The sequence below is a fragment of the Bombus affinis genome, chromosome 8, assembly GCF_024516045.1.
Source record: "Bombus affinis isolate iyBomAffi1 chromosome 8, iyBomAffi1.2, whole genome shotgun sequence".
Classification (NCBI taxonomy): domain Eukaryota; kingdom Metazoa; phylum Arthropoda; class Insecta; order Hymenoptera; family Apidae; genus Bombus; species Bombus affinis.
In genome coordinates this window covers 9,286,344-9,302,041 of record NC_066351.1, presented here as the reverse complement: position 1 = coordinate 9,302,041, position 15,698 = coordinate 9,286,344, and the positions used below count along the sequence as shown (strand labels likewise).

The window sequence follows — 15,698 nt, the reverse complement described above, 5'->3', positions numbered from 1 at the left end:
AATCAAAGCAATGTGTCTCAAGAGGAAAATTAGGGATCGACTTGTCGTTCGATTAACCATTTTCTCTGATTTCCTGGATCGCTATTCTCTTTTTGATTCCTCGCCCCGCATTGTGGCAATTACCGGCGAGCTGGGAAGCAATGCAGTTAACCAAACAAAAGGCCGTTAAAGCCACCCTCGATATCTGCACCTCTGCTTCCTCTTCTCGTTTATTCCGTTCCAATTTCTCCTTTCAGCTCCGTCAGATATTTCGGTTGATTCTTGTTTTGTACCTTTCAACAGAATGGTATCAGCAACCATTGTCTGTGATTACAGTGATTTTGTGTAAAAGCCATAAAAGGACAATAAAATCATCCTTTGCATATTCCACCTATCATTAATGAAAAACTGTATTTAGATGGCTGCGCGTCCGTTAAATCTTATTGTATGCTGCTTTAATAACGCGAAATGGAATGGCATGGAAGAATTTTAGTGGAAGTTGTGGAATAATACCAAATACGGATTTCCATAATTTCATTCATCGACATGCACAGCATAGCACGGTCGTCTAACGACGGTCTGAGACATTAACGCTGTTTCTTACTAATTTAAGTGTTTTATCAACCGCCGTTATTTCTGTGTCGCGTTCCACAAATAATGATAACGTGATATGAAAAAATCTTGTCCTATATTCTAAACTCGTACGTGTAGAATCCACTCTCTTATCGATTGTACCACGATTCCTGAGATACTCTGCATAATTAGCGTACAGTTAATCCATTTTCCGAATTAAACAGCTGCGACTCGATTCATCGATTATTCTCTAATCTGCTTTACTACCAACAGGCATCGGTGTCAGACAAAACCATGGATGTACACTACTCCAGAGTAACGAGGCTACGTTACAGCCGATCTTGTGTGTCAGAAACAAACGAATTGCAAATATCAGTCAATTTTGACTAGCCGATGACCTGTTAGTGGACAGAGAAAGCGGCATCGGATTGGAAAAAAGAAAAAACGCGTCGATACGCTATCTCGAAGAACAAAGCGTATACGACGACGCTAATCTCGTTGCGAACTCTTCAACTATCCCCGAATCGCCCGCGGCGCTCAAAGATACTCTCGTTAACGGAACCGAACTCGATCAGCGTAGCATGGGCTCGAGTCGGGCAAAACGGGGGGACGGAGGAAAAAAGGCAGATCCACCGAGGCTATGTTAAACGAGGAGGGAGCGTTGCAAATTGATTAACCGACTGATTCGCGGAAATGAAAGCGAACACAGAGCCTGGAAACACAATGGGGGAAGTACGGATCGCGTATCAAGTGGACTCGAGACACTCAAGGGTTAAATGGATCGGCCCGTATGAAGCCGGCTGGCGAGTTAGGAAGGGAAAGCTACGGCGGTCAAAGCGACGCTCGCTTATCTCGCTGGTTATTCAATTATGACAATTTGCTGGAAGGGAGGCTGGTACGTTCCATGCGCCGGCTCACTTTGTACTGGCGGCGGAGGCCGTTTCGCGATAAATTGAGCTCTCAAGGAGGTCTGCGAACGCCGTATATACGTGAATCGGTGTGGAAAAGGTGAATAGGCTTGCAGTAGTTCCGCTGCCACCGCTCTAGAAAGGACAACGATGGTGTGTGTCCCTTTTTCTGTCCTCTTCTACTCTTTCTTCTCCTGCCCCTCTATACTTTCGTTCATCTTCTTCGTGATCATGCTCACGCTTCGTGATCTCATTCGCTCTTTCTCATCCCTATGTACGACAATTCACGCACATATACCTGCACGCATACAGGGCCGAGTGCTCGATATGCAAAATCGCTGAATACGGCCGTAAAACGCAGGCGGCGTGTATGCCAATATGGCGAGCATGCCTGCCACGCTTTTCTCTCGTTCCCTCTGCTATACGAATCGGCGAGCACCAGGAAAATCGAGATATGAACGTTAACGTTACGCCCAAAATGTTCGTCGAAGCTTTTCGCTGCCTCTTTCGTGTCACCAACCACCAGTGTCGGTGGCCAGCTTCCCTTCGTTCATAGGAACCAGAGTTAAATTACGACAAGGCGCATTTAGTTTTTCTTCTTTTATCTGAAATCATTCACTCTCCGAGCTGCACTCTAGAAAGCTCGCCAGACTGGCAATATTTGTTTTCTTTGGAATTGAGAATTTCTTTTGAAAAGGGAGCCTACAAGCCTATGGTACATGTACACTCCCGCTTAAAAGATTAGTAATTAATTATGCTTAGAAATGATAATTATAATGTTTTCATTTGTATACACAAACATACTAGTTTTTAATGAAATTTTCGTATATCCTCTGCCGTTTTGAAACTATGGCTTGGCCCCAGTTGCGAAGGAAGTATTTCAATTATCTGTTTCTTGTGGAAATTTTCAAATAAGTGTACAAGTCCAAAGAAATGAACGAATGAAATCCAAAACTCTCTTACTAAACTAGTCTTCATCTCCATTCGATAAGAGAAGATTCTTGTTAACGCGTTCCTATACTTATTTAAATGGTTGTTGCATTTAAGCTTTAATTATAGACAATAGAATAAAACGTGTAAAGATCAAATTCGAGCGGGAAATATCAGAAAATATGTACGCTCCGTTTAATTTTGTATCGTGAAAACTAAAGAGCTTTCAGGTAAATAAATAAGAGAAGTTAGTATTCCTCGATAAGAAACAAATAACGGAGAGAACAAATGTTTCATTTATTCAGTGGAATACTGAGAAAGTTATTGAATATTTTTCAAAATTTCATGTTGATAACGTATGATATTTTTCTTTGTTCGCTTTCTTTTATATGCCATTCTTTTAAATCGAAGATAGGATAAGAAATTACTATATCTTTCGCGCAATGTAAATTATATGCGTAATTTTTAAATGCAATATAGGAACAGAAAAAGCCGAGTCATGAACTGAAGAAAAATAAATTGAAAATTTCGAATCGCTAAAAGTACTACTGCATGATACAAAGATACCTATAATTACACTCAATTAATTAATAAATGCTATAATGAAGACAACGATGTACAAATACTTTCCGTAACCATTGTATGTAAATTTCCAGATTTTTCTTCTCTCTGCAGATTTTCTCCCATTTGAGAATGCCGCGCGTTGTCTTAAGATCCTCAGGAAGAATTTCCAGCGATCAAGTCACATTCTAGTTGGAATGTCTCGTTTCTCGAGGTGAAGCCAAGTTTCACGTGTCGGTACGAACAATCTGCTGTAACAGTCGAAATGGATCGACATTTGCAAATGATTGAATTTAAATTATGGACACGGTGATAGACGAAGACGCGGTTGAAAGTAGTTGGGGGTCAGATTCGGTTCCCCGATCCCATCCCGTAACGAACCGAATTCTTTCCTCGTTACTTCGTACATCTCGTTACGGAGATGGGACGCAGATACGGCGCGATTTTCCGCGATCAAGAATTCCTCGCGTGCTTTCGGACAATAAAGTGTGATTAAATTCGAATTTCAAATGGTACAGAGATCGGGCAGAAACTTAAGGAAGTTGCCACTTTCTTCCCTTTTTACCCCTTTTCTTTTCTCTTTCCCGTCGGATTCGTTTGATCGTCATATCGTCGATTCCTTCCGCTGTAATAGTATTACTCGCTGGCAAATAATTTCGATTAAAACTCGGTTGATAAATCCTTCGTGATATACTATATCGCTGGATTATTAGACTCAGAAAATTGGTCAAAGTTATTTTATTGATTTATATTACAGTTCGTAACGTAAAGATGTTTATTCTCTTGCAAGATTATTTTAATTCTAATTATTATACGTAATTATAATTAAAAATGAATTATGTATAATATATGTATAAATGTATAATTAATATATTACACTTACTACTAATATTCTGAAATATTTTTCAACAGTATATTTTATATTGAGAACACCAAATGTTCGGAATAGAAAATTCATTCCTCGGATGTATGTCGCGCAAGATATGATAAATGTTAACAGTAAATTTTCATACTAAATGTCAATGAGCGAATGTCCTCAATCACAATCTTCTGTCCACATTACGTTACAATGTTCTGTAGGAAGAACACTTATCTGTATTAAAATCAACAGCGTAAAGACACGATGAAATAAATAAAAGTCACTTCATAGTACTTTAATTAGATAAACGAATATGTTTCGTCAGTCTACATACTTACGAAATTTATGATAATTTGAGAATTTAATTCACTTAGAACGTACTCTGTATGACAATTACACTAGTATAACATGCACTTGCATCCAAAAATATCAGTTCTGTCTGTTCGAATGACGTTTATTGAGATTCTAAAAACAATAATAAAATCTTTAATATGAAGCAAAGAAATGAATAATTTTGAAAGATGTATATAAAAAATGATTTGGTGCTTGTAGCTATTTTTCCACATTAATTTGAAACTTTCAAAACAGGAACACTAGGAAATTTAAGACTACATTTTTGTTTCGGAAATACGATAGCTTTGCGTTGTACATGCACTTCGAGATTGAGGTACAAAATGGATTAAATATCAAAGAACATTATCAACAATCTTATCTGTAGTACGTTAGGTGATGTAAGAAAATATTTTTGTAAAATGTCGTCTTATCGATACCATTATCATCGATATCGTTACCTTCAGTTTCTTGATACATTTCTTCTATTATACCTCAAATTTTTTCAGGGTTTCAAAATTTACTGATCGATGATACATGATGCAATTCACGTATATTAATTCCACGTAAATCGAACAAGGTTTATTAACGATAACGTATCTGTATATGTTCGTGCATTTATTAAATTTTCGGTAATTACATAATGAAATTAAATTAGAAAATAAACAGAAATAAAATTTTATCGTTATACTAACCAACTTATGTTAAAACTTTCGCTATGGAAAGGTAGCGGAATAAAAAATTGAATTTCGATCACCATCTCAAGTTTATGTTTTATAAAATCTTGATAAAACGTGAAAAAATTACATATTTTTCACGTGCGTTTGCTTGTAACTGTCTATTTAACACATTGCGTAGTCTCTCATTCATGGTCAACATACATGATACTTGTTTTTAAGATGGCCTAATATGAAATAAATAATTGATAACAATTTCATTCGACCCAGTAATACAATAACAAAACAGTTGATCTTGCTTTATAAATTATCGTTGCTGATAAAAGATAGATTATGGTTGTACAATTTGGCTTTATATTTCTATTACGAATTATATGTATAACTATATAAAGACAGAAACGAAGAAAAATAATTTATGAAATAGCTTGTATAAAGTTAGACGATACCTTTTATTTAATTAAATTTAATTAAATTTATTTCTCTGTTTGTTAGTATAAAATGAATATGAATACCCTTTGTGTATTAATTCATTGATGAATCAAAATTAATATTTCCTTTCTGCTTCAAATAAAGAATATTTCTTTGTTTTACTCCTTGTATGATATACATTTTATTCATATGTATAATTATGTATTTATAGTCTCCATCTATTTAAAGAATTCATATATCTGTATTCATCTTAGTTAACGAATAATATGTAGGAGAGATATATCAGTTATTTATAATAAATATAGGTAATAACTAATTGGCAAAAATTATTCGCAAATTTATATTATTTTACTTTCACATATATTATTATTAAATGGATATATACATTATGATTACAAGTCCACTTCAATCGCGGTATTGTAATCTGCTATTGTTACTTTTACCCTTTATACCGTCTATACACGATATATATCGAAAATTCAGGACAAAATTATTATCCTGCTTCGTTAATTATACGTTTCATTTTCGCTGCATAGCCAAACACACGGAATACATTGAAGCCGTCGCAGCGACGAAATATCCGGCTCGCGTATTCATCGGCGGAAAATGCATTAAAATCTTTCTTTGAGGTGTCAAAAAGGTTTTCTTGATCGAGCAGAGAAGATGGAATCCATGTTTACGTTGTACCGTATCCAAGATTCAACGCATTCTAGCATGCCGTTTCATCCGTGAGGCTCATTTCCTAGCGACTTTCCTTCAGGCCGTTCAAAAAAGAAAAAAAAAAAAGAAATCAATATCGGTCTCTTTTCGCGGCGTTTCGTTGGATCTTATTGCCCTTGCCAAAAGCCACGAGTTACGCAAACCTGGTGTGGTGCATAGAGAATATAAGGGAAAAGCTACGTGCGTGTGCCGTTAAGGAGAAACAGAGAGACGAAATGAGGAACCTGGAGCAGTCCGTTGTGTGGAAGCGTTGGCACACACATTTGTATGGTGGGTTGCTCAACAATAGGCATTGTGCACCCGCCATAACCAGGAACCGAACGCGACAGCACCACGCCGGCATTGTCCGAATGTCAGACAAAGTTCTTTCTCTCTCCCCCTCTCTCTCTCTCTCTCTTGCTCGCTCACTCATCTCACCCCTGTAATTCGTATATATAGACGCATTTCTTGTAACATCTCTCTTTCAATGTTTTCACTCGTCCAAATTTTTGCCTCGTTTCTACACAAATAGTCGTCTGTATCGAAGAGAATGCCTATTCTTAGAGAATTCTTCAGAGTATAGTGCGTGATTAATCAGCTTATTAATTCTTTAAATACCCGGTTAACCCTTTAACGTATAATTTCCTTCGACCTAATTGATCGAAGACGCACAATTTGTCTTTAACGATCTTCTTTCTTCGCTATGTAACAATATATTTGTTTTTTGTTATCCTAACGTTATATCTACCGGTTGTAATACAACAAGATGTAAAACACAAGGAGTAGAAAGTGAAAGAAAACAAGTGTTTCGATAAATACGTTTATTGGTACAGAAAAATATCAATTTACTGTTAGTTTAAATGTTAGTTAACTGCGCCTCACACGAGCATGAGTATTAAAATGCAAGAGTATGAACTTTACTTTATCATCGATACAATTAAATTCACTAAATCGTGCTGTTTTACTGATGATGCGAATTATCGAAAATTGATCTCGTTACGTTACTTTTTCACGGACAAAATTCCTGAACTAACATTTCAATAATAACGAATCTTCTTGGAAGTATTTAAAAAGAAGAGATTGATCGCAAATTTATCAGTTTATCTTCGATCTCCGGACGTGGTAACTTACTTATACTTCAATAGCGTTTATCATGACTTGATTGATAACGAAATCCAACAAAGCAGAGAGCCGAATATCGTATATAGATAGCGACATTTAATTGGTCAATAGAGTATATAAAGCGAATCTGGAATTTGGTCAGGCAAGTTGTGTCTACGACAATACAGAGTTTGGACACTTAGCGTATTATCTTTTTCGAAAAGCAAAATGAAAGGTAAGCTAATTACTTCACTGAATATCTACGAATAGCTTGTTGGATGATATGTTAGCAAGGAAGAGAAACTGAAATTTGAATTGTTAGGCAAAAATAAATTCGAAATAATCAGAATCGCGATCGTTCGTTTTATTTATTTATTGAAGAGAATAAAAATAGAATCGTAAAAAGTAAAGTAGAATCTCTACCATCTGAACTAGTAGGGAGACAAAGTCCCTTGATTATTCTACTTGGTTATTTCAATTGTTATTGAATCTGTAATCAATCTATTAAATTATCCTTATCCTACGATTGCAATTGTTTGTTACACCAACTATGATGTTAACTATACTAGTTCTATACTGTATAACTACATTAGCTGAGCTGTCTTAGTTATACTAACCGTGCTGAATTATTATCAAGTTCTCTAAAATATTATGTATATTTTCTTATTACATATTCTTAATCACGTAACGATTCAATTCTTCCGATTCGTATAAATATTAATAAACACGTGACCGCTTTAACAAAGACTCAAATAATCTTATTTTATAAATGGAATCTACCTGTTCCTTGTGTTTCTACCGATTGTAAAACTGATTTTCTGAAAATAATTCTTTCGAAGGTTTGAATCTCGTAGAGGAACGATTTATCACTTGTCTTTTGATTTTCTTATTTTAGCCGCAATTATCATTGCACTTGTGACCTACTTGGTCTATGTAAGCTCTGATGATTCCGTTCTACTGGACTGTGATACCAATATAACGGAGAATCATACAATGGTTCGACACCCATGCAGCTGCACCACTTACTTCGTTTGTCTGACCGACCCACCAATGCCCATGGAATGTCCTTCTGGTCTTTACTTCGATGAAGACAAGCAAGTTTGCAATTACAAAATTAACGTCAATTGCAGAATAAAGCCAGGATGTAGAACTTTCTAAATGTGGTTTAAAAATATTAAAAATATTCAAATGCTATGTATTCATAAATATCACGCTATTATTATTACAAAGAATTTATAGAAATGAAAAAAAGAATTTCTGCAGCCATTAAATTGTTCGTTTGATGTTTCAAAAACTCTAATTATTATTGCCGACTCGCATATTTTAAGTTGTCTATTATTCATGTAATACGGTGTATACTTCATTATGTAAAAATAGATTTTATATTATATTTGTTCTTCTTATTTATTACGTTTCATTTCTTTCCATATTTGTCCAGTATTTTGATAAAACTTCTATCCTTAGTTAGAAAAGAAATTTACGTACATACACACTGATAAACAGGTTTATCAATCGAGTAAATCGCCTAAGCCCGTTAGAGTATTAAAACTTGATATTCTAACAAATCCATATCCTTTGTTCTTACCCTTTGAATTTCAAATGAAAGCAGACAACTCACTTAGAATAACAAAGAAGCGTTTCAAATTGTTCGAACGTTTCTTTCCACCCCGCACACATTCGCTAGCAACTGGCCCAGTTTTTTTTTTTTTTTGCGTGAACTCGCTCGTGAACGTTCGTATAAATCAGTTTCGCGGCAAGAGTGTCGCGGAGCTCTCTCAGTTGCAGCTATTAATCATAACAAGTCGTATGGGCGGGGGTGAAACGTTTCCAAGCCTCAGCTGAACTGCATCGGGTCGGTTGTTGCTCGTTTATTCGCACGGAGGACCGAGACTTTACAATTCAATCTCTTCGCCGACATCTATCGAACTCGCTCGTCCTTTCATGAATAAGTCGGGCCGTTTCCGCGAGCAAGTGGAGGAACGGTTCTCGATTCAACATTATCGGCGCGATCGATGGAAACTGGGCGAAGGAGACGGGCGGAAGGAAGATGAAGACGCGATCAGAGCCGGAAGACGATGAGGAACAGATGAAAAGGGGACTTACAAGAGGACTTTCGAATTCTCCAGGGATTGGCCGTGTATCGTGTGCAAAACAGGAGAAGGATGGCGAATCGGGGAACGAAGTCGGAAGAAGGTAGAAGAGGGCTGTTACTCTGGAAAGTGGGCAACGGTGAAAAGGAGACGAAACTAGAGAAAGAGAGATCTCATCAGAGCAGCGACACTTAAATTCCCTATTTCGTTTGGCGCTCAATACAGCTGCCAGGAGTTTGTCGCGTTCCTCGCGTACATCGGCGAACGGTACCGAGCTTCTCGGCGTTCTCGTCCGTCAGTTAATGTCGTATTCTCGATGTAAAAAGGAGAACGACCGACCAGAAAGGAACGAGAAAGAGAAGGAACGAAGGAACGAAGCGACCGAACGAATCGAGACTTCTTATCGGTACGAGTCAGCTACCGGTTACCAGCATCGTGCACATTCCTTTACCTTCAAACCGCTCTTTTTCTCGCCGTCTCTGCCTCGTCTCTCGTCTACAGTTTCCCACTACTACTTTACCGTTTTCGTCGATTTCCCGCCTTCCTTTTGCCGCTTTTCGCCATTACTTGACGAAATGAATCCGACCTTAAAGCGTGCCACGAGAAATGTTAATGGAACCTATTCTGTGTCGAATTGAAAACCGATTGGATAGTATAGTTATAAGTTCCGGAATAATCACGCAGTGTCCCTAGTAGGTATTAAGATAGCGAGTATATCTAATTTTAATTTATCCTTGATCGTTTGGAAAGCGGTGTAACCTGAGTTTCTCGGAAGCCAAATTAATCTATTTCACTTTTTCAAAATTTCTTAATTCTAGCGCTAGAATATATGATCGGTGTTTCTCTTGTCGGAAATCAAGTAAATTACACTTTGTAGGATTTATCAGTTTTGTTTCGGTGCAATGTAGAGCTTTTATCTTGTCTTAAGAAAAATTAAACGATTGTATTCACTGTGGTTTGTGTGTATTTAAAAATTCCACCCAATAATTAGGTTAGTTCGCATTGGCCTCGCCTGTCTGAACGCTCGTTGATATTTTATCTGCAAAGTTTCTACTGCTTTGAGAAAATATCCCAAGGCTTTGAAAGTTCTCAAGTGAATGATCAAAGAATTGGATGTTTGATTTCCATAAACGATGGTCGAGTCGACAATCTTGCATGTGTATTGTTTGGAATATTATGTCAATGAAAAATGTAAAGCTTCCTTTTCTTATAATCTTTGACGAATAGCATGTATCATAACGTAGGTATAAAAACTTGTAAGTTTATCTAGAAAATGACTCGATCAATTAATTAACATGATTTGAACTGAATATAACCGTAGAGCCGCAATTCGTCCTAAGCTTACAAATAATTTTAGAGATTTGTTGTCATTAAAATCGATAAAGTGTTATTCTATGTACACAACTATCAACTTCTATTCTATATAATTCCAAGACTCGAACTTGATAATCAGAACCACGAGCAGCAAACACTTTCGAAAACTGAAAGCTTCGGCAATACACTTACTTTTCAATTATACATCAATACCGTTTGTTCGCATAATGTATGTTCAGTGCGTGACACAGCTTCCTCGTTATTCCATTCACATTTGCATTCAACTACACGAAAAATGTTTTACGATCCGGGTCAGGTTCGTTTAAACCCGTTGCCACAGCTCGAAGTTGTTGCGCCTAGTTGTTTCGTTTAAATCCTTGGAAGTTCTCGTTTCGTTCTTTTTTACCTTTCGTTCTCTGTTTTCTTCTGTCTCGCTTTATCTGTGGTATATAACAAAGGAAATTCGAAAGGCACGATCGGGTGGTTAATTTATGCTGTCTGTCTTGCTAGGTGGTACGTTCTGTCAAGCTGCTACTCGCGGCAGGAGGTGAGATCAAATTAATAGCCAGACATTTTTCCAACGTAGGGAGCGTACAAGGAACTCGGCAAAGAGGCAAGGCGGAAAAAAGAAAAGGGAACAAGGGAGAAAGGAAAGAATACCGATTATAAAACGCTCAGATGGCGTGCAAAGAACGCGAGGGCCTCCGTTTGCACGAGACACGAGGGAGGCAAGCTCAGGCTTGGCTTGCCCGTAGAGATTGGAGCTTTGTTGCATGTCTCCTTAGACTTGTACATTTATTACACGGCTGGTAATTCTCATTCGACTGGATTATCGTTTTTTAATCGCTCTCTTAGATGGTCTCTTTGTCTGCAGCACTAATTTCCCCATTGAAACTGTATTCTCTAAACGTGTTCTCTAACAAAGACGATTAACGCGATTATTTCTCTGAAGAGAAAATATAAAATTAGATTTTATTAAAAATTTGTTATGTAAACGGTAATTCATGAGAAACGAAAATTCACGAAATATTACCTACAACGAAAAGCTTGACGAACTATAACCACAGTTTTCTTCGAGTAGAGTTCCATATGTCATAAAGCTCAAATTTGCTACTCTACGTTCTACTCGTCAGAAGGAATTCGTCAATTCTATCGAGAAGCGATTCAAGGAAACTGAGTCTCTTGAATCGTCTTCATCGTCTGAAAGTTCCTTGAACGTAAAACCCGGCGTTAGGATTTAAACTAAAATCATCGAAAAACTTTTTCGAAAACCATTTGAAGAAATTCTTTCGTAGAAAGGGGCAACCTGGCTGCAACGACGAATCAACCAAAATCTTTCTAGTCGTTGAGCAGAATAGGAGGAGAGAGAGATAAGGCTGTGATGTAGTCGCCGGTCATTCTCCGGTATCCCTGAGGAAATCAAATTATCAACACGACCAAGGCCAACTGGTACACGTACTCGTATGATGTAACGAAGGCCGAGCACAGGTGCTGCACTGATATTGGTTTTGCTTCCGAATTTTGTGGACACCTCTTGTAGTCGTAGTCGTACCAGAGGCTTAGCGAGGGCAATTACTCTACTAAATATTCACAAGTTCATTACGAACTGAGCTGAACGCGCGTTCTTCTCTTTATTCCGCCATTCTCCTCTCTTCTTTCCATCTCTGTCTACTTCTCTGTTCTCTCAATTTTTCATCTTTTTCTGTTTCAACGTCTTTGTTACCTCGTATATTCGCAATTCAACGGATTTTGAGTCGTATTTGAACGTTGAATAGTTAGTATACTGCGTCTTGCAACTGTAAGACCATTCTAAAGCGTTGAATTCTTCTACGTGCATTTAAACTTACGAACGTGAAACTCGAAAGTGATAATTTGGTTACACAATTGTTTAGGGGAAAAATATTTCACATTTACATTCAACAAAATTCGTTTTCTCGAATTAGTTATTTAAATTGCCTGATTCGAAGCGCGCTTCAAAATATCCGATGAGTTCAAATGATTTGAACTTGAAGCTGAATGTCTGAGTACGCGTCTGGTTGTACTACTGAAAGGATTAACAAACGCTCGAAATTTTCCTATTTGTTTGCCATTTTTAATTCGCGAGGTCAAATGAAACGGAAAGTTTGAAAACAACGAAACAAAAGGTAGAATTTCAATCGATTTCTAATCCATATTTTTTCAACGCAATTCGCCCGTGCAAACTTAAAAGGGGAGGTGAACGACAGCTTTCAACGTGCAGGTCAGACGCACCGCGGGCTTTCCGACAAAAAGCTCATAAAAATTTAATAGATCGTCCGTTCCGAATGCGACAGCGGGCTTTTTACGGCTTATAAATGCTTCGTTTGACCGAAAACAATTTTTCTCCTGGTTCGAGAGTCGCAGCGGCGCAAACTCGAAACCGGCCAGTTTAGAAACGCTTTCAACGACCAAGCCACTTCTAGCCGACCAGACGAGTAACACGAGTTTTAATTACTCGCCATTGGATTGCCCCCAGGTTTCGGTCGCCTAACGCGATGAACTTCGTAAATAACTGAATCTCTAAAGTTCCGACGCCCGCGTTTCGTCGCATCACATTTTTCTACGCAGCATTTCCGGTTAATCAATCGACTGGCTTATTTATTTTATATAAAAATTTTCTCTTCTAATTTTGCCGATAAGTTAGAATAATTTTCCTATCTATATTAAGTAGACACTAATACATCTATGTTGTCTGGTCGTATCAATTACGTGTGTTATTTAAGTAGGTTTTTCTTTACTCTGAAGTGGTATCGAACAGCCCGAACACTTTACCAAGAGATCGATTATTTTTTTCTTTTCTTTAATTAACGTTTAACGTTGCGTCAACTGTATCGTTGTTGTGCAAGATTATCGAAAACAGTTCGTAAAAAGTATTATACTGCGCGTGGACGCGTTTCCATATTTACGTTATATAAGATGGCAGATTAATTTTGCTTCTTTTATCAACTTCATTCATATAATCGGTATCAGTGTCGTTTTATATAACAAATTCCTATTCGTTATATAATTAATAAAAAGCTGGGCTTGCCATTACGAAGAATCATGGAATCTATGATATTTTACGACGTTGAAAAGTAAGGCAAAATATCATGGAAATAGAGAAACAGAGGAAACAAAAGCCTGGCACAATGTACTGTTTGAAAGTTTTTGATTCGACACATAGAGAATAGTATAGCGTTATATAATACTACGCGCAAGGCCAAAGTCGACGATGACACATCGGGGATTGATTTCTGGCATATCGCGTTTTACGTGGATTTTCGAGAGGATCACACGTCAGCTATCCAATTCGACGAGGTCCCCGATTAAAATTCGATCGGTTATCATCGGAATGTCGTGTGATATTCCGGCCGAGTTTTATGTGTGGGACCGATAACAATCCGCTGGATTATTGAAACCCACGCATCGATTGATCGACAGCCACGATATCAGGAATTGCTCTGGCCTACACTAGTGCGCCTACGATTCGTTGGTGTACGTGCCGCTTCCGTGCGCTCAGAAAACCACCGTCGCCGTTCCTCTGTGTTCGCCAGCTTTGAAATTTCCGTGTCTAGACTTTTTAGCTGGCTGGAAAATCTGTTACAGTAAAATGTAAACTTTTTATCGATGAAACATCCATTACTTTTTATCATATTGCAACATGCATCAGAAACAGCAGTTTTCGTGGGAAACGATTTTTAACAAGGGGTATGCATTATTATATTCGATGTTATACGCACAGTACTGTAGAAAAATATACACTTTTTCGTTTGGAAACGAGAATTGAAGGAATTCTAGTTAATATTGAGTATGAAGTAATATTGGGCGATATAAAATATTAAATGTTACTCTCTGGTAGTTTGAATTTGACGAATCGATACCAAATATTACATTTTTTATTTTGTTAAATCGTCGTTGTTCACGTTGTACAAGGGAATGAGAAATTTCTGTTAATAAATGAGTAGACAAGATATTAACAAGATTTTTTACATCTTTTTTATATCTTTTTAGTGATTGTAATTAATAATCGGAAAAAAGTTTAAATGACTTGTTAATGGATTACTCAGTACAGTAAAAAATATTTTCGAAGCATTCAGAAACGGATAGCGTTTATAATATAATGTATTTATTACGATATATATGTTACTATAATAATATTAAAAATGATTAAATTTGCAACATTTATATATCAATTTGTATCTTGGAATGGATTGAATATACATATATTTCTTTCGTTCTTATTTGCTAGTTTTATCAAAGTTTTGCTCGAAGAAACAAAGTATTTTATCGATAGCTGTAACAACTGGGACAGTAAATTGATCGACCTTGTGTATTATTACAAATATTACGTCTGAAATGACAACATAAAGTGACTTCAAAATAGATTATATCAAAATCATCGCTATTACCTAATCTTATATACGTATCAAATATATCAGATATCATACATGAGATTCTTGATACAATATACAACAGTAAGTGATCCGGCGAGTGTAATTCCATTAAAATTCATAAGAATCGCCGAAGATCTATTTCAACAACTTTAAAGAGCGACAAAGTTTACAACGAAAAAATCTAGAAGATCGAACAAACTTAAAAGACTTGTCGTTATCAATGCAAAAATTTATATTTCTTCTAAACATGCGTATAAATTGAAATTTGCTTGATAATACAATAGTTTAAACATTTCAAAGTAAATTAAAGTACACCAAAGTCACGTTCCAAGCCCATGTCGGCTGATCCCCGACTTATTTTCTTAACAAAGTACTATAAATGAGTAGCGAATGAAATAGCTAATCAAAATAACGTAACAAAGGTGCGTGATCGCTATCAATCAATCAATAGTCATCGTGCAATAGCGAATGACGCATTCGTTCCTATTTCTCTGATTTGTGAAATTGTTTCCACGTTTCTTCTATTCGGTACAGCTTGACTTCTAAATTGACGGGTTCACAACAAAAATTACGCTTTTCCACGTTTGCCTTTCTCCAGGAGAGCAGAAGGATACTGCAGTGTCTTCGATTTCTTTCCAACATTTCGTTTCAAACGTTTTTAAGAAAATATCCACCGTTACATAATTTGAATTTGTATTTACATATGATACACCTAGAATACACATGATATATCTAGAAAAGCATTCGGTGGTAAAGTGTTCAAGTACTTTCATGAGTCACTGTGATGATAAAAGAATACGTTCCAATTTCAACCAATATAAAATGTTACTTCTCCACTGATCCCACTGCGTCTATTC

The 15,698-nt window shown here is 36.8% G+C and overlaps 2 protein-coding genes across 2 annotated transcripts in view; one reads left to right on the top strand and one right to left on the bottom strand.

Annotated features, from left to right (window-relative positions):
* The window catches only part of LOC126919550 (uncharacterized), a 143,759-nt gene that overhangs the window by 106,618 nt on the left and 21,443 nt on the right, over positions 1-15,698 (bottom strand). The gene's annotated exons all lie outside the window — the stretch shown is intronic.
* On the top strand, positions 7,129-8,449 carry LOC126919571 (uncharacterized). Its single transcript, XM_050728965.1, has 2 exons — positions 7,129-7,281; positions 7,942-8,449. Exons 1-2 carry the CDS (start codon positions 7,275-7,277, stop codon positions 8,202-8,204), a joined length of 270 nt encoding a protein of 89 aa, XP_050584922.1. The 5' UTR covers positions 7,129-7,274; the 3' UTR covers positions 8,205-8,449.